A 23,826-nucleotide genomic window follows, 5' to 3' on the forward strand; every position below is an offset into this window, starting at 1 on the left:
TGACCACAGAGTCCTGCTGCCTGCCACCTCCTCACCCCACACTCACACACACACACACACACGCACACACACACACACACACTGTTCTCAGCCAGTTTAAGCTACCACTCCATGACTGTTCCCTGCCACATTTCCATATGAAACAATTACATAATGTGAGCAGAGATTTGCATAAGAAAATATAAGTCTGCCAGAGTCCCTCGCATAAGAGTGACTAACTGGCATCGTTCGCTGTAATTAAAACAGCAGATGCTCGAGCTCCTCTTATTGTGGAGGAATAAAAGTGGGAAAAAAATGGAAGAATATTAAACGTCAGTCCTCGAATGGAGAGCCACTTGATATTTGAACGTCGCTGCACCTTAGCTTTCTGCTGTGGTTAAAATTATCAAACAGCCATTAGCAGTTTTCAGGTAATGAAGGATGGGAACACGACTGATCCTGAAGCGCTACATCCACTGAAATTGTAATTTTTCCTACATAAGCTGAAAGCTCTTTAGTTATGATGAATCCTCAATATTCTGCAGGATAAATGGACTAAGTGGCTAAAAGATCCTCATAAATACAGTGTCAACTTCGGCACTTAACTTCTACAATTGTAAATTATGTTGCACTTACTTTTAAAAATACACTTTAAATCTTTTTGGGTCAAGTTAATCACACAAAGAATTCCTACATTTTAATGTGACCGTGAAGGCATCGATACCTTCTTAATATTTTTCGTTTACTCTCTGTTCTTTCTGTATTTGCTCCTGTCACGCAATCCTTTATCGCTCTCTCCATGCCTCTCCGCTGTTTTAAAAAATGAGAACCGTTGGCAACAGGTGAGCTGGTTGGTCGCTATGGCAACAGAGAGCCCCAGCACTAGCATCTCTCCCACTTTTTTTTTAGGGCGGCTAAGTGTCTTTGGCCTTCGGGAGAGCGAGGGAAAAGTGTGCGGCTGATAAACGGCAATCAAATCAGCAAGGGGTGTGTGTGTGTGTGTTGTCTAGACAGAAGGAAGAAACATTAGAGAGGTAGAGCTGATTAATCTGTGTGTCAAAGTAAAGGTCTGAGAGTTTTTTTAAAAAAGTTTTAAGTTGAGGCAGAGAAACAAACCTTATATCAGTCGAGCTGATGAGAATATTGACGTAAGGCAACTTGTGCCAGCATAATTACAGGATGCATAACGCAGCAGAACCGTAATTTGGCTCAAAACTCGAAAACTCTTGTTTCTCTTCTTCTTCCCCTGCAAACAATCAATAGTCTTCCTCTGTGCGCCGCTTTAACCTTCATCACTGATCCACTCCTGAGCCTACAGATCGCTCTGCAGCCTGCTTCACTGACTCTCCTCTGCTCTGTGTGAGTGTGTGTGTTGTGTGTATGTGTGTGTGTGTGCCTCTTACCTGGGCATCCAAGGTAACATCAGCTAAAACTAAGGAACCATCACACTGTACGTACTGTACACAAATGCAGTGCAGTAGTGCAGTGTCGGTGTCTAAGATCAGATGGTGAAACATCAGCTGCATCACTCTGCATTCCTGCATTTTTATTGCGTAACTAGTACGCAAACACACACTCGTATACACACATGTTGTGGCATGCAGCCACTCAGCCCAGAGACTGATCGGTATTTGGATAAGTTGTGCTCATCTCAACAAACAAACTGCAGTAATGTATGCGTTTGCTTGTGCAACAAATAAAGACGTGTGTCCCAATATTACTCACAGGTAGAGAATCAACTCCTTGATAGTTAAGGATCAATGAGGATCTGGCCCGCTAATAAAAGGCAGGGACTTATTTATCTATTTATGTTATTGATTGACTGACTGACTGCAGCAGTGATGTGTCAAGTCATCACTTCCTCAAGTTGATAAACTGTGAGAGTCAAAACCTTCGGCTGTGTACATCCCACCACCCACCTATCAGTTGAAGACAGGCAGAGAAGAAGAGAGTGGGTGGGAGAGATTAGATCTGAGATTGAGCTTTAATGCAATGTACCTTAACACCATTTATTCTACCATTCTGGCATCTATTCATGCATAAACTGCTTTGAATCCATCACTCCTGGGGTACACATTATATGCATTGATAAGGTAATGAGAATGAATTAGATTTCGAGCACTAAAAATAAGTATTAAGTCTGTGAAAGTACAATTTTCTGTCTCTTGGTGCATTTTAATAAGCAGTGGTCTTTCCAAAAGTCACAGATTGATTGCCATATGTCTGCACAAGTTTGTCATACAATAAATGAGCACTAATTGCAAAAACAGCACACTGGGAAAATGTGACATTATCATTATCATTCAGCAACTTCCTGGAAACAACACACAGTATGTACCCTCTGGTGGCCGCAGTAATTATGACGGGAGCAAAGGAGGAAGTCAGGTGACGCTGTGTGGCCAAGAGTCAAGGGTGATTTGTTTTTAAGTTATGTTTTGCTAGTAAATAGGTAAGGTAAACTACCGTTTTCTTATTTCAACCTGCCTGCCTTGATATGATCTTTTCATTAACCTATCCAAACTGCAACAGTTTCACAATGTTGTTAATTACGGTCCACAATAGTTGTGGAGTCACAATATGTTGGAATATGTGACCTGTTTGTCAGCAAGATTCATTTTGAAAGACTTACCGGACATAGCATATACCATTTTGTTGCTAACCTAACCGCAGAGCCATTCATCCGGAACATTTAAACTAGAGGGCCTGGTAGGGTTTCGTAGTTTGGAGCTTAAGGCCACTGACCAAGCTTCCGTATTTGACGAGTTGGGAGTGAGAATGTGTTGCAAAGTACGACTATGGGATCGGGACAAAGCTCATGTAATCCTTTGTTGTGGCTCTGTAGTGTGCAGTTTAAAGACAGAGGAATACATGCATACATTTGTGCAGAGTCCCTACTGTATTGCAATATTATACGCAGTATGTCATACGTACCAATTGTCAGTGTTTTCATAGTTAGTATACAAGACGTGAATGCAATTTTCATTCATCACAACAGACATTTTGACTGAGACATTTCCTAACTTAGAAGGAAAAACACAAGTGTAACTAATAACATTAACGACGGCTCTGTTCCATTCAGGGACCGCAGTAAACCATGAGAGTGAACACGGCTGCACATTATCAAAGATCTGGAAACTCGTTGTGGAATGCAGTCATAATTAACAATATTAGTTACACTTGCTCATCCTGCTGTCACACGTGAGAATGTCATGAAAAAGGTCTTAACATGCACCAACAAGCATCAACCAAACAAGGACTTTAGAATAACACTGCCAATTAAACTTCTCAAATAACATATTTTGTCATGTTTGTTTTGTAAGATCTTCCTCCAGCTGTGTCACCGCCACCTGCAATTTATTGAAATGTTTCGCAGCTGTGAGCAGCTCCTCGATTTCTTTTGTGCACGGCATTGTGGGACGGTGGTATCTATCAACAGCATGCTCGAAAATCAAGTATTTTAATATCTTGATATAACCTGTTGACAATTAGTGTTTTATTGCACTGAGACATGCTTTGGTCTTTAACCAGCTAATAATGGCCTGTAAAGTAAAAGCTCTTTCAAAGTAATTTTATTCATTTCTCCTGCAAGCAATAACTTTGCAGTTTAACATTTAATTTCAATGGGGAATAAGGAATCTCGACTCTTAATCTGAATCTTTTCATACAGCATCTAAAGCCATAAAATGATGAAATGGGTATAGGTGAAAAAAAAAAGTAAACTGTTCTCAGAGGGTGCTTAGGGAGGATGCATCTGCAAATAGAAAAATATATGTATCCATATAGTATATCTACTTCTTTTCATTTCACACATAACTTGTTAACAAATATTTGCTTCAGGGAAGAGGAAAAAAAGGAGAATGAGGAAAAAAGGACCTGGTAGAGGAGGTTGAAAAGGTGAAATAGAGGGACAAGCAGAGATAGAGATGGTGAAAACGGATATCTGACTGAATGGAAAACAGAGTTTAAATGGAAGGGCAAAAGAGTTATGGAGATACAAACTGTAGACATACAGCAAACCTGAAAAGGAAGGCGGCTTGACGAATGGCAGCGAGGACGGGGGAAAGTGAGGGGGCGGGCGAGGCGCATATAACAGTGAATGACAGGCAGAGAAAGAGAGACAGAGGAGCGAATGAGAGCTCGGGGAAAGTGGCTAGAGAAATAAGAGAGTGACAGAATGAAGGATTGAATGATGGTGGGGGGCAGGAGGGAGATAAATTAAAGAGTAGAGATACAGAGCTGAGAGGTTATATGTCAAAAAGGGAGGGAAGAGAAACTGGGGAGATGAGAGCATGGTTTGATCTGTTATAGTAAAGCTATTCAATCCAAACAGTGGCACAGGGGTTCAATAGAAGTTGGGTTCCTGCTAAGAATTGTATCAAAAACCTAATAAAACCTAATTTTCACACTAATGGAAGGTCATGAATTGATTTGGAGTCCTGTTGAAATAAATATTATAGCAACAAACTTCTGCACAAAAGATGTTTCACTGCATCTTTATCCCAATCAGGTCAGGAATGAAAGTACTGATTCACCTTGACACACCGCAACCTCAGAGCCACGAAGACCTCAATGTCAGCGTGTGGATCAGTCTACTAATTCCTCCTCCTTTCACTGCCTCACCCGCTTGAGGATTCACTGATAAAATGGAAGCGCTTGTTAACGCTGGTATTAAATTCACCCACTTGTCACCGCCAAATCGTCTGCCGCCACACGAACCGAGCACATTCTGCGACACCAACCCTGCTGATAACAAAGACGACAAGAAGAGAGAACAGCTCTGTCCTGCCCGGGCTGATGAGCCTTATAAGCCACCAAAAGCCTCATCTGTCCTCCACAAATCGCCTCTTGGGGATAACAAAATAAGAGTAGAGATTAAGGAATTGGACAAGGTCCCCGCCTCACCTCTACTCCCCCCAATATGCCTCTTCTTTCTCCCACCGTGTCAAACGGTGACCCCACCTACACCCAGAAGCAGGCGCTTCTTTAGCACAGAGTCAATCAGAAAACTGTATATCACTGAAAACACCAATTAAATATTTATCCAGTCTTTACCTTCCACACCTGTTCCCACTCCGGTCTTAATCAGCGACCTTCTGGATAATTTCAGTGCTGAAATTCCAAATTTTACTGATGCGTTTGCTCCTAATAAGGTAAAGAAAGTCAGGAGAGAACAAAGCACCATGGAGAAATCCCACGCTGGTACAAATTAATAAAACAGTGTCTAGAAGCTGGACGCAGGTGGTGAAAAACAAATCTTCAGATGTATTATGCATCTATAAAGAGAGACTTTGCCTTCATAATTAAGCTGCTATTGACAGGCTGACAAACCCTCCTGTGTCAGGAGCCCTTGAACTTTAATCCACTAAGACATGAAACAAAACTCAGAAAATGTTTAGTTTTTATGCACCACATATCTGGAATAAACTCCCAGAAAGCTTGTGATCTGCTCCAACTCTCAATTCTTTTAAATCAGTGCTTAAGACTTCATTACCTACTGCATTTTATTAGGTTACATTTATTCATATCTTGCAGTGCGCTGTAATTTCTATTCTATTTTTGATCTGCTTTACTCTATTTTAGCCTAATCTTTTTATCTCATTTGAGTCTTTTTAGAACCATATTTGTGTGTTTCTTCATATTGCCTCGTGTTTCTTTTATATCTTTTCATAATGCCGCTCTGTCTTATGTAAAGCACTTTGAATTGCTTCTTCGTTGAAGGGGGCTAAAATGGCTAAAATGAACAGTGAGCGGGTGAATGCAGACAGACACACAAACACTATAAATACCACACACACTATCTCTGTTGTTCGATGTTTTCCTCTGTGTGTGTGCGTGGTGGCAGGAGGGGCTGGGAGATGATCCAAACATCTGATAGCGCTGTGTTCATCGCTCCGTCTCTTGTGGCGCCACACTGACTGTTATTAAAAACTACAGAGTAATATCGGAGCTGTCAGTCATCCCAGAGATTTAAGACTGAGCCCTATTTCCTGAGCGCCACAGGCCTGGATAAATCATTATCAGCTCCCTGAGCCTCAGGCACCAAGCTAGCCAATGGTTGGTGCTAGGCTATGCTACCAAATCCGCTGATACTGTAGGACTGTGGTGATGAAATGATTTGAAGTCTGGATCGTCGATTTGAGAAAGTGTTAAGACGTTCAATGAGTTATATGTGAGAGCTGTAGACGTGCTGCCTTCAGGTGATGTTGGAAACATCATCACTCGGTAGAAGCACTGGGGGAAGTTTCCACTCCTTCACTTAATAGCTTTTTCTGGGGCTTTCCACCACATCACTAAATCAATTATGTTTCCATTATGGAGATATGACTGAGCAATCTAAATATGTAATGTGAATTAAATGTATTGTTTTATAGAGTTACAGTTAGCAGCAGTTAGCGGTTGCTCTGGTGATGTGCTGCTCCCGACTTGTTTTGATTATGAGTTTAACAGGAGGCCAATTCTTACATAGTGCACCTTTAAACTAAAATTCTTGTATGAATATCACACATTTATATCACCTTTAAGGGTCTTAAAACACGATAGGGTAATGACTGTTTGGTTAATGTGATGTATAAACTGTCTGCTCTAATTTAGTTTGAATAAATTATTCATAATTTTCTGTTCAAGAATACTTTCCATAGGATCTAAAAAGTAATCACACAGAGGTACATTTATAATCTGTACATCTATTCTAGTTTATTTTAATGTTAAGTAAAAATTTGCCCACATGATTTCCCAGATGTTTTCCCTATCCTCTTGTTTTTTTTCAATTTGTGACTCCTGTGCGTTCTGACACTTAGCCTCAGGTCAGTGACACCAGAGCGAGCGTCACACTAACAGGTGCAAACGGGTCAGTCTCAACTCCCCCCCACCCTCCCACATGGGAGGCAGAGAGAGAGAGAGAGAGATAAGACTCCCTGCTGAGAGCATCACTTCATGTCTGATTGCCTGTATGTATCTGAACCTGGCCTTCAGGCAGCAAGGGGGCCAGTCTGCAGATATTGAATTTACACTTTCATTCCTGATTCGAGTAAGCACAGTATATTGCCACGGCAACTGGCCCGTCTCATATAGTAACCCATTTTTAGATTCTCCTGAAGTCGGGGGTGATGGCAATCACTCACTGTCTTCATTGAAATTCCACTTGTGTGTGAGACAGAGACACACAGTGAGTTAAATGTGATATGAGGGTGACACTAATTAACTGTCTGTATGTGGCTGAGTGTGTGGGATGCATGTATATATGTGTTTGTGGCGGTAGTAGCATCTTGGGCCTGAATCAGCTCAAAGGGAAATGGCAGGTTTGGTCTAGCTTTGTTCATTGACAACATGTAATATATTAATGACATGCAACACATTAGATTTTGTCAGGGATAGAACATCCTGAACTCATTTCCATCAATGTCCCTGTGGTGTTGTCATGGCCAGCCAACCAAGATGGAGACAGGCTCTCCACCTGTGACCAAAGGAAAATTGGTCTGGAAAACAGAATTGTTAATATCAATAAAAACATTCAAAGTCATGTTTTTCTCAAGGACATGCAAATAAAATTAGTACACTTCATTAAGAGTCTCTGCAAAAGTAAGTTAGTGCAGCCCGTGACCATATAAGTTATAATACAGAGAGTGTATAAATTGAGGAGCAATGTGACTCTGTTTAAATTGTTCGTCAATACAACCACTTATTAATAAAGCTGCCTAAGGCCCTGATCACACGGAGACTTGTCGCTACAGCCTTGGGAAAGATGGTTTTGGACAATACAGCGTGGTGCGCGTGTGGAGCCAGCTGCATGCACAACAGACCTTTATTCGTAATTAATGGGAAAAGTTCCCCAGGGCTCCATTCTCAAACCTCTTCTGTTCTCATCTGCAGGCTCCCCACCAGCTCAGATTGCAGAAATAACAAAAGCAGAGCAACTATGTGCCTTGTGCTGGAAAAGTTGAAGATTTCTCAATTACTAAAAATCGCTAGAAAAAATGTGATGCGCTGCACAGGAGAGGAGCGAAGTGCCAAGTACCATAGGAAAACAGTGGTTTTGCTGCCATGAACAGCCTCTAAGACAACAACCACTATCTGTGAGTATGATCTCTAAAGCCTATTCACTGTCACTATAAAGGAAACTGTACTTGTGGTATTTATTAAGGCACCACTGAGTGCTTTTAAAGTTTGAGAACTGTTGGGGCTCACATGGTGTTTTCTTTTACCATACCATAAAGCTATGAAGGAGGTTTTACCCTGCAAGCACATTAAATGATGTAAACACAAATTGCATTTAGATACAGTATAATTGTGCTGCTTTCTCAAATATTCAAAACACAAAATCCTACCAAGAGGGTTTCGCATCTGAATGAATTCTGTTCCTTTCTTTTTTTATTTTGAGTCTGTGAGTCTGTGTGAGCCTCTTTTGTGTTGAGAGCTTCCAAACATGAGTCACCGTCACCTCAAGACATGCTGGCGGCTCTGTGAGGCTGTACTCTGGCACAGCGGGGCTTTGAGATGAGGGCTAACATCGGTGTGCAAACATGTTCACGACGACAATGCTACTGTAACATGCTGATGTTAAGCAGGTATGTTTACTCTATCCTCGATCTTACTGTAGCATGTCAGTTTGATAACATTAAAGCAATATTCTCTAGAATTTGGCATTTTGAGCGATTTGGCGCCCCCCACAGTTTCTGAGTGCAACGCCACTGTTGTAAATACAAATCCCAGGTCTGTAACAATTTGTCAGAGGTAATGTAGGTGCTAACTACAAACAAAACTCATGACGTCATAACAATGTTATGTGTTGAAAACTTGTATGTTGAAGGAAACATGTATGTAACGCTGTGATCCGACCCTCTCACTGAAGTCACATAGTGCAGAAACAAGTGATAGACACTATTCACCCTATTACAAGATACTGTACCATCAACATGATTTTGAAGCTGTTATTTCAAGGTCAAAATGTGACATAATGTTGTTTTAACTAAGTAGGAATTAATAGAAGAGTACAGCTGAGGCTGATGGGAATGTCATCAGTTTTGCAGGTATGTGGTCATAAATCAAAGTATTAGAAAAATTAAAATTCTGATCTGATCTTACTTTAATGGCTATCCATCCAAAAGTTGTGGACCAAGCGACAGTGCCGTCCCTAGAGCCATGCAGCGTGGCTACAAAATTCAACTGATGTCCCCGTATCAAACGCGCACCACAGACAAAGCCTTTTAATCTTAACCTGTCCTGTTAGCACAACTGCCCGAGGTGAAAACTAAATGATACAAGCACACAGAATGTGTGATCAAAACCACCCCGCTCATTAATGAAATTGTGGTGTTAATTAGAGTTTCATCTCTGAGGGCAGTACATTTTGGAGGGGAAATTTTACTACAGAGACTGGCGAGGTCCGAAGGCGCGAGACTGCGAACCAACTCTGTAATCATTTTACATGAGGACAGAATATTAGAAACAAGAGTCAGTGCGATTTAACGCCAAAAAATATGTCAACGCCACAACAAAACCACAGAAAATTGCCAAACGTTTTCTATCTTTCTCCTCCTCCCACCAATCAAATCTGACAGAACAGCTTTCAGTCTTGATTGATCCCTTCTCACCCTCAAGTAAAAAAGGGCAGATAGAAAAGCTATAATTTCCTCACATCTGCTTTCTGCCACACCACAGGTGGTACAAATTCAGCACATTTGACCTGGGTAGAACAGCAGGGAAAATTCCTGTCATTTTATATAAATTGGGAACAAGTCTAGGCTGCTTTTCTGCTTCTGTTTAGCTGTATTTGTAATCAAATATCAGCTAATAGCATGTTTATTTCATTAGGATTCATGCTGTTTGGCACATACACATACACAAGAAACGGCTCCAAATATGAGGCGCAAAGGACAGAGCGGAGGGTGTCAACTGGATGGAAGATTTAAGAAAAAAAACACAAGTGTGTGTGTGAGTAACTGATCAATGCTGCAAACAGAGCCACTGCTGACTTTGAGCGTGATTTAATGATCGAGCACAGCGGGCTGACGGACTCATTGTGCATCTGTGTGGAAGAATGGGCTTGTAGTTGTGAGCTGATGTCAGGGTGCATCTGAATTGTGTGATGCTTGAAAACAAAAGGACTCAATTAACATTGAGGTTTAATGAACTTAACTCTTTCAAGTAAACACACAGCCGGTGCCACACTCACTCACACTCACACGCACACACATGCAGCAGTGGATCGCTTTGCCATTTGCGGCTCATTAACTGTAAGAGCTCATCGATCACTCAGGCCCTCTGTGGCCATTTGCATTATGAAGGGAGTATTAAGTCTTTTGTTTGTTCAGGTGGTTGATTTTCTGACCACGACAACTCAAGAGAACTCCATTTCTTTATGGTAATTCAGAAGCAGGAGACTAAAAACGTGCTTGTATGTCAGAAAACACAAGGCGAAACACAGAATTTTATATATGTAGATCCAAGAGTTGTAGTCAGAGAGAAATAAAGGCCTTTCCTGCAGATAAAATGTGGTGCACTCTCCCTGATGTAGTTATTTGGGGAACATAGACTACAGCAAGACTGATGGTGATCAAAGCAAGGATCTTGAAGTGGAGTCCAACTGAAACCGAAGCCAGAAAGTAGTCCCCTACTGCTAACCCCTGTAGTTAATGTAGCAGGCTGCATTGCAGAGTGGATCAATTTCTTGGGTAATTTACATGTAGTATTCACATCATGAGGCTGTGGCTCGCCTTTGATTTAGCTTGTGTGTGTTCTAGAGAAGTAGCAGTGAACACGACAAGAGACTACAGCTGTGGCCGACAGCTCCACAACTGTTACTCTAGCTTGTTTGCAGTTCTTCAAATTAATTCACAGTCATCTTGATCAGCAAAGCCGAGGATGTAGCTATGGCGTCCCTGCAAAATAGTGTCAGGATGGAACTCCCGACTGAAATAGTCGGCCAATGGCAGGCTAAATGCTTCACTAAGCTAACGAGCTAGTCGCTATCTTTGTATGTCTGCAGTTTGGTGCCTGGCAGGTAAGTACATAGAGGGTTCATCTGAGCTTTCTTTACTAAACGACTGCCTACTGCTTCTAGAAATAATTCTTAGAGAGTGGAAGTGATAAAACCAGAACAGTTCAGTCTGTAAAATCAAAACAAAAGAGCTAAACAATGCTATAAAGCTGAGACAGAAACACCATTCACTCTATTATAAGACACTGTACCATCAACATGATTTTGAAGCTGCTTATTTTAAGGTCAGAAAGTTACATAATGTTGCTTTAAATGTTATTATGACCAAAAGTCATAATGGAAAACACCAGAGAATAAGACCCAGGTTGACAAACAGCGGGATTTCCCTTTAAATTACATTAAAAATAACACAAACACAGGTGCAATATGTAATCTACAACAGTGCACTATAAGGGAAATCTGTGTTTTCATTTACATTAAGTGTTTACCAGAATCTATGAAGCAACTTAACACCTTCCAGATGAGTAAACACAGACCTGCAGACTCGTGCCTGCTTGTAACTGACTTGTCGCAGGGGGCACTGCATAATTCATGGAGGACAACTGCGTCTACAGTTGCACTGCTTTTGCATAACACTGCACTGCACTTGGCACTCTGCACCGAGGGCACTGGGGGGGAATATCTTCTCGAGCGTTGTCCAACATTATGCAAACCGTAGTTCCGAAGCATCAACAGCAGCACCAGCGATGGATCGGGTTATAAATAGGCCTCTTTTTTATCCAACCGCCCACGCAGGTGGCTGACACCTGCGTACTCTGCTGCAGGGCCGGAGCTTTATTGTATAAATGTTAGGTTGGTTTTCGAAGAGCGGTTCAGCATTTTTAAGAAGAGAATGAGGGGAGTGAGAAGGAGAGAGACAGATATGGAGAGGAAGGAAGGAAGGAAAGACCTTTTATGGTGTGTAGGGGGGGAAAAAAAGTGTTCCCTTCACTTTCTTGTCCTCGTTTCTCCATCCAACCCCCTGAAATCTCACATTTCATTCTCTCTATTTTCCTGATTTTTGTTCATCACCCCTCCTCCTCCTCCTCGTCTTCCTCCTCCTCCTCCCCCCTGCAACGTTAGACTCTCATTCTCTCCCTCTCTCTGTCTCTCTCTCTCTCTCACCCACTCTCTTTTTCTTCACTGGCATCCTTTGAATCCTGTAACTCTTTGCCTCCTGCATCCACATACGCATACACTCCCTCTTTCTCTGATTCTGTCTCTCTTTCTCTGTAAGCCACTTGTTACCATGGCAACCCCACAATGGGCCTTATAAAGCTAATAAGTAGAGAGAGCAGGAGGGATGAGCAGAGTAGCAGAAGAAGAAGAAGAAGAAGAAGGAGGAGGGAACAAAATAGAGAGAAAATTAAATGGAAATATAAATTGGTGCCAATCTATTCCTGGTGTTAAGTGCTGCAGGCGAGGAGAGCGAGGGAGAGAGACATATAGAGAAAGAGAGAGAGAACACGGAGAAGCACAGATATTTAAAATACATTACACATTTTATCTATAATGTACTGTAGTGCTTATATTGTGTGTTTTTATAGATCGTAAGGACACAGTGCATCAATTTATTAAATATGTAAATGTACTTTTCAACGTTCTTGCATCAACGGTCATGATTTCCCTCGAGCAAACGTTATGGAAACCTTTCAAATCTTACCAATAATAATGTGCAGATAGAGTGTTAAAGGAGAAAAATGATGCTTTATTGAGAAGTTGTTACTATCAGGCAATGCTGGTCACAGTTCATGCTTTTAACCTTCGATGAAAGCAGAGATGCACTCTACAAACAAACACTTTTAGAAAGCATCATTACAATCCTGGAATGAACCACTGAGTAGAAATGGGTGCTGACGCCAGTATTTAGAAAGAGCTGGTTTAAAGATACGTTTCTGGGCAGTTGGTGCTGCAGTAAGTATTTAAATGTCATTTGCTCATTTTAAGATGTAAGAATTCTGCGTTACAATGTATAAAAATGACATTCAAACCGAGATAAATTCACAAGCTTGCTTCAAGTTAAGGTATGTTTCCTTTTGTCTCTTGTCGCTACAACTTGGGAAAGTGTTTATTCGCCCAAAAAAACAAGATTACTTGACTAAACGTTAGCCGTAAGCTAGCTAGCAACAACACGCAGAAGATGTGTGTATCTGTGTTTGTCATTGAGGTCGACTCTCAGTGAACTCAGCACTCACCAGAGACTCCGGTTCTATCTCTTCTGTTTCCCCCTCTCCTCTCTGTAACTTCACGTTCATGAAGTAAAGGACATTTCCCCCTCCAGCTCCATGTAGCAGTCAACATTACAGAACACAAACACCCGACAATGGGAAGTCACCTGCGCGGACTTGATGCGACTATGTGTTTCCTCCAAAGTTGTGGCTCTGCACCCAACTTTCTCTGTCAGAGCCGTCCCGCTTTGTCAACCCAGCCCTCCCCACACAACACTCTACAATCGTCTTCTGTTTTTAAATGACATATTGTGCTTTGCGTGACCTTTTTTCTATGTGTTTTGGCCATTAACAATGTCTCATTTTCAAGTATTGTGCGACCAAGATATGGCAAACACCCGAGCAAATAAGCTAACTAACTGGTAAAAACAGGTTGATCATCGGACAATGCAGCTGAAATTGTCAGTGCAATGGATTTTATTGAGCAAAGCAGCTGCTGTGCTGCGTTTAGCAGCCTGTCTACTCGGACAAGTAGCTCATTTTCTGTCATTATCAGAAATGTCCGTCTTTTATTCAGCTAGCGGCTGGAATCAACATTAAAAGCATCTTCTTAGTCATGAAATTTTGCATTCACAATTTAACATTCACAAAAATTAAAGTAAATAAATCTAGTGTGCTGGAAGTTAAAAACAAGAGCTTTTCAACGCTGCAGTCAAGCATCGCTGCTCAGTCTTTGTCCTTAGAAGATATCAGTTAGACATCGGTGTCGGGGCCGAGACTCACATGTAGGTTCAAGAGGGAAATAACAAACTCTTGTTACATAAAGACCGTGGCTATGCTTCAATGAGAATAGAAGATGAAGATGTCTCATTCAGTATTCGTCTGTGCATGTGTGTGTGTGCATGCACCTGTGGATTGCTAATGAGTGCTTTTTCGTTCGAGGCACTACACAGATCAAAGTCCAGCTGGGCTTCTGAACTGCTCTTGGATGAAACAGACACTCTCACACACACACACACACACGCGCGCGCGCACGCACACGCACACACACACACACAAAATGCCTCCCGCCTGGTCGACTTCCCCTGTGTTGTCTCCGCTGACGGTGCGCGATAGCAGCGGGTGTGAGTGAGGGACAGGAAGTATTCCCCACCACGTCACCAGAAACTGTCACCAAGGCCAGCACTTCGCCATGACAACGAGGCATCTCATCGCTATGGTTACACATGAAGCAGGCGACTAGCAAATGACACAAAGGGTTAAACCAGGCGCTACCACTGTGTCATGGGGACATGGAGGGGTCTTTGGGACACTTGAATGGTGTCCTAGTTCAAGGGGCACTAGGAAGTTTTGTAGAAGAAATTCAAACTCAGAATTTTAATATTTACAATATTAATGAGGTAATAATACAAACAGAAATATTGTTTTTTTTCCATAACTGAATAAACAAGCTGTTCTCAGAGGAAAATAAGGTCCCCAAAACTCTGTTTGAAGCTAGAAAGGTGGCAGGGTCCGCCAAATATAAACAAAGTAAAACAGTATGAAATTGTGTTGTCCTTTAAGTTCAGTTTGTTTTTTCAGTTTGTTCAGTCATGAAAAGAAAGAGTTTGTTTGTTTAGTTTGTTTAGGCATAAAGAAATAACAGGTAAATGGGGAACACAGGAACCAAAATGTCCTCAGAGTAGTTGATAAATATACAATGGCATTAAAAAAAAGCATGAATACTAATACTATGTTTGCATTATTTAGTGTTTATGCTCCTTTTTTTATTCTGTGAACATAAATAAAAGTAGTGAAATGTGCGTATGTGCAGATTTAAGACATAACTGCCCTCATTATGAGATTCTTAAGAGAAAACACCTCTTTCATTACATGGAATATTCCTTTTGGAGGAGAAACTTTTAAACTCAGCAGGGGGATGTCATTAGATGAAACTAACAGCGTTTCATCTGGTCTGACAGTAAAAGAGACTCCCCCTCAGGACGAAAAGTGAGCATCTTTTTGCTGATGCCTTGGAGCCTAGTTTTTGAGATATCCGCTGGAGTTTTCCCCTGAAAGTGCTTGTTGGCATCCTAAATTCCAGTCAAACAGACTTGAGACTAAAATACGAGACAAGAATAGTTTTCACCTTGAATAACCTTTGAAATGAAAAACAAAACATGAAAAACACTATATTTAACCACCGTATTTGAATATATATGTACTTGTGAAGGCCATGTCAAACAGTAACATGTACAAAAGCTAGCAGTTGTTACCTTTTCTTCTGCAGGAAATTGTGCAAAACAAGTTTCTCCCCCGACACTATTTTGGCAGGGGCCCCGTTGCTGCTTCCTTGGTTTTAGCGCTACCCAAGATGATTGTAATTGGTTTAAAAATATTTTAAAAAGCCAGAGTGTTTTTTCCCCCTATAAAAACACTGGCTGTATATATATACCAGAATGAGACTTGGTGCAGCCAGACCTTTCTCCAGCCATGTGGAGGTCTGGTTCTACGAAACTACTTCTCGCACAACCTATTTATAGGAGCAATTTTCTGGTGCTACAGCGCCTTTGCACAACAATGAAATTCTCTGAATTGTCTAATGCTCCGAGCAAACACACCAGGAGGTCTGTCATTAATAAATCACTTTGTGCAGCCATACATTTGTCAAACCCACATGGCTCTGTTAAAGGTCAAAACCCTGAAGAATTATTCTTAGGGCTCGTTTCAACCGCCTTGAATTGGAACATGTTGGGCTAACAGCACTGTAAGATGAAAAACTTCCACATTATTCCTAGAACTAGCGCCATATTGTATATTTTTTGGTAAATTCCAGCACATTTGGGATCATATCTCAAATTCCCTTTTCAACAGAAACGTTGCAGCTGTCATGGTGTGCTCTCCACTCCCTCCACAGTCCGAGTGAGTCCAGCACTTCTTTCTAAGATCTGTCATTAGCCTCTGAGGTGTTTGCCTGTTGGCTCTGGTGTCAAGTGTGACAGGAGCTGAAATATGATTTCGATTTTTACTGGGACACAGGGCAAGAGGATTAAAGGTTGATGTGGTTTCCAGGAAGAAAGAGTTTAAACAACGCCTCGAAACAAAGAATAATGAGAAGGCTTCAACAACAGGAATACAAACAGAAGATGGTCTGAGCAGGGTTATAGTAGTCAGCTAATAGCCAAGAAATCACTGCACCACGATTCAATATATTGACTTTCAGAGTAAATGTGTGCTTTATGCATTATTGATGCCAAACTCAACCCAACCACTCACAAGTCGCCAGCTGGCTAACATACATGATGGATGATAGATTTTCTGTGTGAAATTAATCCACTTCACTCAACAGACGAGATCTGAAATTATGAGTCTATTAATGGATTTGTTGATCACAAGAGAAATAAACTATTCTGATGATTGACCAAATCAAATCCAGTCTTTTTTTTAAAGCCCCAAAATAATAAAACTGTGTGAATATTTGCTGCTTTTCTTAGTCCTCCATGACATTAAACAATATAATTGTGAGTTCTGTCACACAAAACAAGACATTTGAGCTTTTTGAAACTGTGATGGTAATTTAAAAAAAAAAATGTATATAAAATTATATTTTCAAGGTTCAAGATTCTGCTGCCGTCTACCAAAAGATACAAGAAGTATCTGCTGCCGTACCACCAGACTACGAAGCAACTTTCTTCTTCTGGCTGTGAGACTCCTGAACTCCTCTGCACTCCACCATGAAAATGAATTTCCTTGTACAACCCCGTGTTGTAGACTGAAGAATAAATGAACCTTGAACCTTGCTTTAATTACTTTGCTTTGTGTTGGTTCAGCAGACAAAGTCAAGAGACCTGATAGCAAGAGCTTTCAGATTGTGATATTTCCCTTGAGGAGGTATTTGTGTTTCTGCTGATCCTCCTCCACAGGGACGTCAGAGGTCAGGGTAGAGTGTATTTCAGCAGTCTGACGCTCACTCTCATTTCAACACTATAACACTAATTGCTCTTCCACCTTCATGTCTGTTTTATGAGTTACCTGTGAGCTGACAGTCGTCGTTGGAGCCTGCAGAGTCCTCCTGGTTGGGGCTGAGCGGAGGGCTGGCAGGGGGGCTGGTGCTAAAGCTGGCGTAGCCCAGGGACGAGCTCACCTCGCTGGGCTCACAGCTGTGGTTGACCGGCCTCTGGACGTCCAGGGACGAAGACAGAGAAGTGCGTTGCTTGGGCTGGATACAAGACGGGAAGAAGGGAAGGACTACAGTTAGAAGGATGACAAAGTTTATATTGTTTTCTGAGGCTTATATGGAAACTAAACTACAATAATCTACCTTATGTAACTGACCTGCAGGTTCATCAGTTTCTTTTCCTTTAATGACTTTAATTGTATTTTAATTCAACACATTAAAAGTTAATGATTTCTTTGAAAGTGGCTCACAAGCACTGGATTTTGGCTTCCAATCTGATATACCAAACAAACAGCAACACTACCAGCCAAATATACACTTCCTGTGAGACATTATTGTGTTCAACTATGATAAATGCTCATTATACTTATTTAATTCTCTCATGTCAATTTGGTTTATAATGAACACTTTCCTTTGTTTTAGTTACTTTGTTTTTTCCCCTCTATGTCATGTGGCAATATTTAGGTTTGTCCAGTAATTCATGTTGTTGTTTGCAGCTGTTTGTCATGATTAGGCATGGGACGATATGAAAATGTCCTGCCTCCAGTTCATCACATCCAGATCTTCAGCCATTCTCTCCATCCCACCACCACCACCAGCATCTAGGCTCCATCTGCGGGTTTCCTATACCGCTCACGGCTTCACCCTCTCTCTTAAAATATAATGATGGGGCCTTATCGCCAAAGACTCGTATTTCTCATCTGATGCGAGCACTGCGATAAATATTTATTAATTCATAAAATGAAGTCTCTCCTGATTGAACTTTTACGACATCTTGGATGACCACGCAGTATACGCTGGCATGTTAATGATCATCTACAGTATGTATGTCACGCAAGTTGTGTAAGACGGCAAGCTATGACTGGTCCAATATGTAGTTTACCATTTTATCTGCCAAGTCATGCCAAGAATGTGTGACTTGTAAATTCAGTATGATCCCTGTTTAAGTCTGCAGAGGATGGTTGTAAGTCGACGCTCTTTCCTCCTAAATGTTGAAAACCCTGCACATACATTCATTTTTTGCGACACTTGAACATGTGTGTGATGTAATAAGATTTATAGATGCCAGCATGGATTATGTAATGTAAAATTTGAACGCAAGTAAGAAAAAGAGAGAGGGACAGAGGTAAATAGAGAGAGAGATAATGATTTGCATACAGAGAGTGAGACAGAGTGAGAGAGAAAAAACTGTAGACTGGCATCTGGTAAACACATCTTACATAATGAGGCATTTGCAGTTCTCAACAACCTGCTGCTTTGCTTCACAAACAGCTCAGGCAGTCAAAACCCTGCTGGTGTGTGTGTCTATGTGTGTGTGTTTGTGTGTGTCAGTGTACAAGTCAGAGGATGTCGGCAAAGTGAATCGTAAAGGCAAAACAACATCCCCGAAATGTTGCGACACATGACAGGCGACCTTCGCAAGACCTTCGGTGTCTTGCGTGTGACTCAAGGCACAAAAACTGAACTCTGAGAGCGCGAGAGAGGGGGCAGAGGATGTGAAAGGAAATGAAAAGCAGAGGAGGAGAGGAGGCTCTTATCCATGCATGGTGCACTCAAATCGGGCTTTGAAGAGTCCTCAGATCAGCTGAACTGAAGTGGAAGAAAAACAAAAGCAAAACAAGAGCGGGGAAATATTTTTTAGCAAAAAAAAAAAAGACATAAAAAAGAAAAAAAAAAGAGAATTGGACAGGGAGGAATATTTTCATTTTTTCTCTGTCGGTGAGTGAAAATGAAAGCACTGAAGGAATAAAGGAGAAGGAAAGAAGAGCAGGAGAAAGCAATCAAGGTAGGGGGAAGTGATGCACTGCATGTATCGGGCCCGTCATTTTTATTTCCGGCTATTGGCCAGTAATTAAATTGTAGCTGATTAATGGAGCAGAGAATACAAAACTAAAAAGCTTTCGTTGACTAAACAAGAGCAACATCTACACACTTTGATAGAGTAGGTGGCACTACGCAACATTAAAGATTGTTTGCTTCCAGCCGGCAGGCACAGAAGTGTCGTGTTTACACTTCAGTTGTAGTATAGTTTAAACAAATGAGATATAACGTGATAATTAGTGATTCACTTTTAAAAACTTTTACAGGTGCTGGTGTGTGGATTTTGTTCCGTTTCTGCCTTGCTTCCAGTTTCCAAGCTAAGCTAAGCTAACCTTGGCTGCTGGCTGGCAGACATGAGTGGAATCAATTTTCATCTATATCTTTACTTTGAAGGTCGCTTTGTTCTGCTGTGTGTTTTTTCCTTGAATGTGCGGATGAACAAACATCGCATCAGGACATTTTCATGCACACAGTTTGGCATCAGTCGATCAAAGAGTGCCTCCGTGGAATAAATGGAGAAATCCAGTATATAAGAGGCACGGAGACTAAAAGTCCCAACCACAACAGCTGCAACAGAAACGAATGCGGCACACATGACATAAAGATTGACTTCAGTGGAGCTGCAGTCAGTGGGGAATAACACATAGCGGCAGCATCCTGCAGAGACCAGGGATGTTTAAAGGACCAATGCATCAACCAAACAAGATCACAACGGCTCAGAGAGGCAACGGGGAATAGGGCTGTGATGCATGAGCCCAACAGGGAATCAGCCAGACTGGGCAAGAGGCGAGCTTGCTGTCAAAAAACACGTATTTACATATTTTTTATGACTTAAATCTGACAAACACACTTATATTAAACAACACGTCGCAATGTGCCGCATGAATACAGAACTGTTTTTCTTTGCCCCGGGCTTAACAACTAACAGAAAAGGACCCAAAATGAATTAGATGAAACAGCAATGAGCCCAGAATGATGAAGTGCCCTAATGTGACTGTGTTTCATAGTGGGAGGTTGAGGCTGTGCTCGTGTGTGTCTTGTTTTGCGAGCCATCTAATGTTTAATGAGTTTAATAACATCTTCAGCTCCTCATATTCACCCTTTAAGCATCTCTTTATTCCTGCACTTATCTATGTATGTATCTGGCTTCTTCTCCTTTCTAACAACGAAAAGGCGGTTTTCTCTCTGGACCTTTGAAGAGCTCGCACATGCACATAAACACAAAACAAAACATGCTCACACACACACTGTAGTGCCGGCTGAGGCTTAGCGTTAACAATGCAAACGGGCAGCAGGCTAATGAACATGTCATGGCCGATTGGAAGGGGATTAATGAGCGCCAGACACACAATTGCACACACGCACACATACGAGCAGGTTTTCAATGCGTCGCTAAACTACGGCAAAAGACATTTTCCCCGCCTCGAACAGCATCCCTGGGGGAAAACACGCCATTTAACACTCTGCTAATGTGTGTGTGTGTGTGTGTGTGTGTGTGTGTGTGTGTGTGTGTGTGTGTGTGTGTGTGTGTGTGTGTGTGTGTGTGTGCCGGGGCGCTAATAAATGACACACCCATTAGCTAAAAAATGTCATTTCCCCAGGTGAGATGTGCTCTGCAGTTTAAGTTTTGCTTGCTTGCATTGAAAAGTGCTAATTTCTGTGCAAGGATAATCAATTATCATAAAATTATCATGATGAAAAGATCAGATAGTGTAGATTGTAGACTGCAGACTGTAGGAGTAACGCTAAAGGAAACATAATGTATGTTAATTTTACCAAAGAGTGCAGAGTTATTAATTCCTAAATGTTGCATTTCCCATTAAATCTCCTTACTGGCTGAATAATTTAGCAATTTAACATGAGCAGGGGACTGAAATGTAATTATCATAATGGGTTAATTTGATATTTTGAGTTGTCGGAGCAACTTCTCTTTTGTTAACAGTAGCCGTGAGTTAATGACGTGGCTGGGTATGGAGCAGAGCCTTCTGTAGCCAGTGTTTTTTACTTCTTTTCTGTTCTCCCTTCTCCCCTTTTATTTATTGTCCTCACACAATAACAGAAAGATGTAAACACACAAACTCAGTAGCCAAAAAGCTCAGAGGAGAGGAGCAGGCGACAAGAGAATAGAAAATAAAAGAAGTAAACATCCAAACCCCCCTTTTCCCCTCACATCCAAAACAAACTTTCAACCGCAACTCTTGAAACTATTACTTTACTATTCAGCTCTTGATTCTGCGTCCCCACTTTTCCTCTGATACAGATTTCTTCCATCTTTTTCATCTGATGATCAAGCCTCGTTTTTTAGTATTCTCCTCCCAAAAAAGTGTTTTTTAGAAAGTTTCACCCAGGTGAGCCTCTCAGGTACTGGCACACTTTGAGACAATTTCAGTGACATTAACATTTATAGTGCCCCCTCTAAAGGCTCCAACATGATTCATGCAGCCGTTCGTGTACGCGCGCCTTTCCAGACACACATGCCCCGTCCCTGAAGCACTGTGCCGCCACCGTGTTCTCTCTCATCCCTCCGCTTTCATCACACGAGAGTTGTTGTCGACTGAAAGGAATGCTGACACGCTGGTTTAAAGAGCCTCTTTTCGCCTTTTTGTTAACTGTTGGAAAAACAAATAAGTTATCTAATATTCTTCCTATCTCAACAGTCTCTCAGCTGGACGCGATAAACGTGATAGTGGGAGCTGTCATGGGTAATATATCAAGCCAGTTATTGCCTCAACAAAGTCTGATTTCCTTTAAAACATGGTTAAGGAGTTTTGTCTCTGTCAGTAAAAATATTTAAAGGTACATTCATTCCTAAAATGGACCCCGGTGTGTTTTCCAGGTTAGTACGGTTTGATTGGGCCGGTGTGAAGCTGTCAGACAAACCCTGATGCAGACCAAACAACCACGCTGAGGCTGCTTAAACGCCGGGTCTAGGTCCGTTTCCAAGCGGACTCTGGTGCGGTTCATTTGTGGTGTGAACGCAAGCAGACTAAACACAGAGTTTAAGATATTAGATATGTGATTTTAGCGCTTCATTACTAATTCAATTGTCTGCTGATTGTGAACTGTACAGGAAGCGATCTTATGATTGATCTGTTGCCAAACTGTGTATTCATGTCATTTCATATGTTAACAGGAAGCCTATGCACGTTGTTAAAACTGCCGTGCTTGTATCCTTCTCCGTGTACTGTGACTGTTTATTAAAGTCCATTTAAGTGTGTGACAGTGATCCCGCAATAATAAGCCCTGAATCATTACTGTTCAGGACACATCCCTTTCATCCTGTCTCATCCAGTTAGTCATTTTTCAACATGTGGTCGATTTGCAGTCCAAAAATACTAATAATGCTCATAATTAGGTATTTCTTCATGAGCTCTAAAGAACATAAATACATATCAGAGGCATTAAAGTGTTGCATAAACTGTTCTGGCGATTGATTTCCCCACGTGGGTCAAGGTGGTGCGCTAATGATGTTTATAAATTAAATATATCCAATAAATATTTCTGAGTTTGTATTATCTTATTGATAGTGTAAATATAAACTTGCTGAGTTCAAATTTCTTTTCCAAAACTACATAGTGCACCTTTAAATTCATGCTTAGTAAAGTAGTTATACATAAACAATAAGTCAGTTATTGATTAGAGTTAGGAAATAGCCTGTAAAGTTGGAGAAATTAAGCATTATTCAGAATATAAAACATGTGACTCAAAGCTGAGAAGTACGGACAATGTTGAACTCAATAAAAATGTCACTGGAGGTTTTCTAGATTGAGTCCTCAAAGCAAACAGCTTGAGTTTGGCTTTTGTTTCCATCCACAAAGGAACCATTCTACTACTGAAACTGTCTTTTCATTCTCCCATCATCGCTATGACTCCACTTGGGTATATTTACTTTAATCATTAGTATAATGAAACTGTCTCTCCCTTTGTACATCATCTAAAAATTGAGAGAAACTCAGTAAGCTTTTCTGTAGCTCGAAGTAGTTCACCTTCTGTCCGTTAGAAAGTATTAAAGCAGCTTTCCTGCTAAATCTATCATGGCACACAATTTAAAATGCAGTGCACAGGCCAGTGAAGACTAGAAGTCCTCTTGGCTCATAACTAATGAGGTGCATGAACTGTATGATTTATTGAAATCAAAATGTTACGTATAAATCCCTTTTATAGAAGTGGGAAAGACCAGGAAATAGCTCAGATGTGTAACTCCCACTGGTGAGCTTTTGGTGTTAGTTTGAGTCGGTTCAATTAGCAGTGTATGACCCACGCCTCTCCTCCTGGGCTATGGGCATTCTGCTGGCTGGGAAAGCAAACCTCTTTAACCACCAAACACTCTTACACACACTCACGAGGGTCTCCTAGCTGTACCAGCAACTTCAAAATGTTCAGGTAGAGTGCAGGAAGCCGCCAGCTGTGATGAGAGGAATCACCCGACCGAGGCATCTGAACGTAAATTGATTTTTGCGTCCCGCTACTCTCCTTTCTTGTCACCCTTCTCTGATGCCAACAGCTGCCATGATTGTTATTGTTTATTGATTGAGGTTGCAAGTGTGTATTTGTACAAATGTGTGGTCTTTGCACAGCCTAAAATGTTGGCTCGATAATGAGATGGCACAAATGCAGACTCCTATTCATAGAACTGTACAGTGCACACATGTACTGTGATCAGAAATGGATCCGAGCAAATTTGCTGGAAGATTAACTTACTGGAGCAACACTGTCAGTAGAGGTTC

General features: G+C 41.3%; 1 protein-coding gene across 4 annotated transcripts in view; it reads right to left on the bottom strand.

Moving 5' to 3' along the window:
- The window catches only part of anks1b (ankyrin repeat and sterile alpha motif domain containing 1B), a 236,862-nt gene that overhangs the window by 69,578 nt on the left and 143,458 nt on the right, over positions 1 to 23,826 (bottom strand). For all 4 annotated transcript variants that reach the window (XM_073480861.1, XM_073480860.1, XM_073480858.1 and 1 more), the window contains one exon: positions 17,134 to 17,320. In XM_073480861.1, coding sequence (XP_073336962.1) covers positions 17,134 to 17,320 — 187 coding nt within the window. The remainder of the gene's footprint in view (positions 1 to 17,133; positions 17,321 to 23,826) is intronic.

Source organism: Pagrus major, chromosome 14 (genome assembly GCF_040436345.1).
Source record: "Pagrus major chromosome 14, Pma_NU_1.0".
Classification (NCBI taxonomy): Eukaryota; Metazoa; Chordata; class Actinopteri; order Spariformes; family Sparidae; genus Pagrus; species Pagrus major.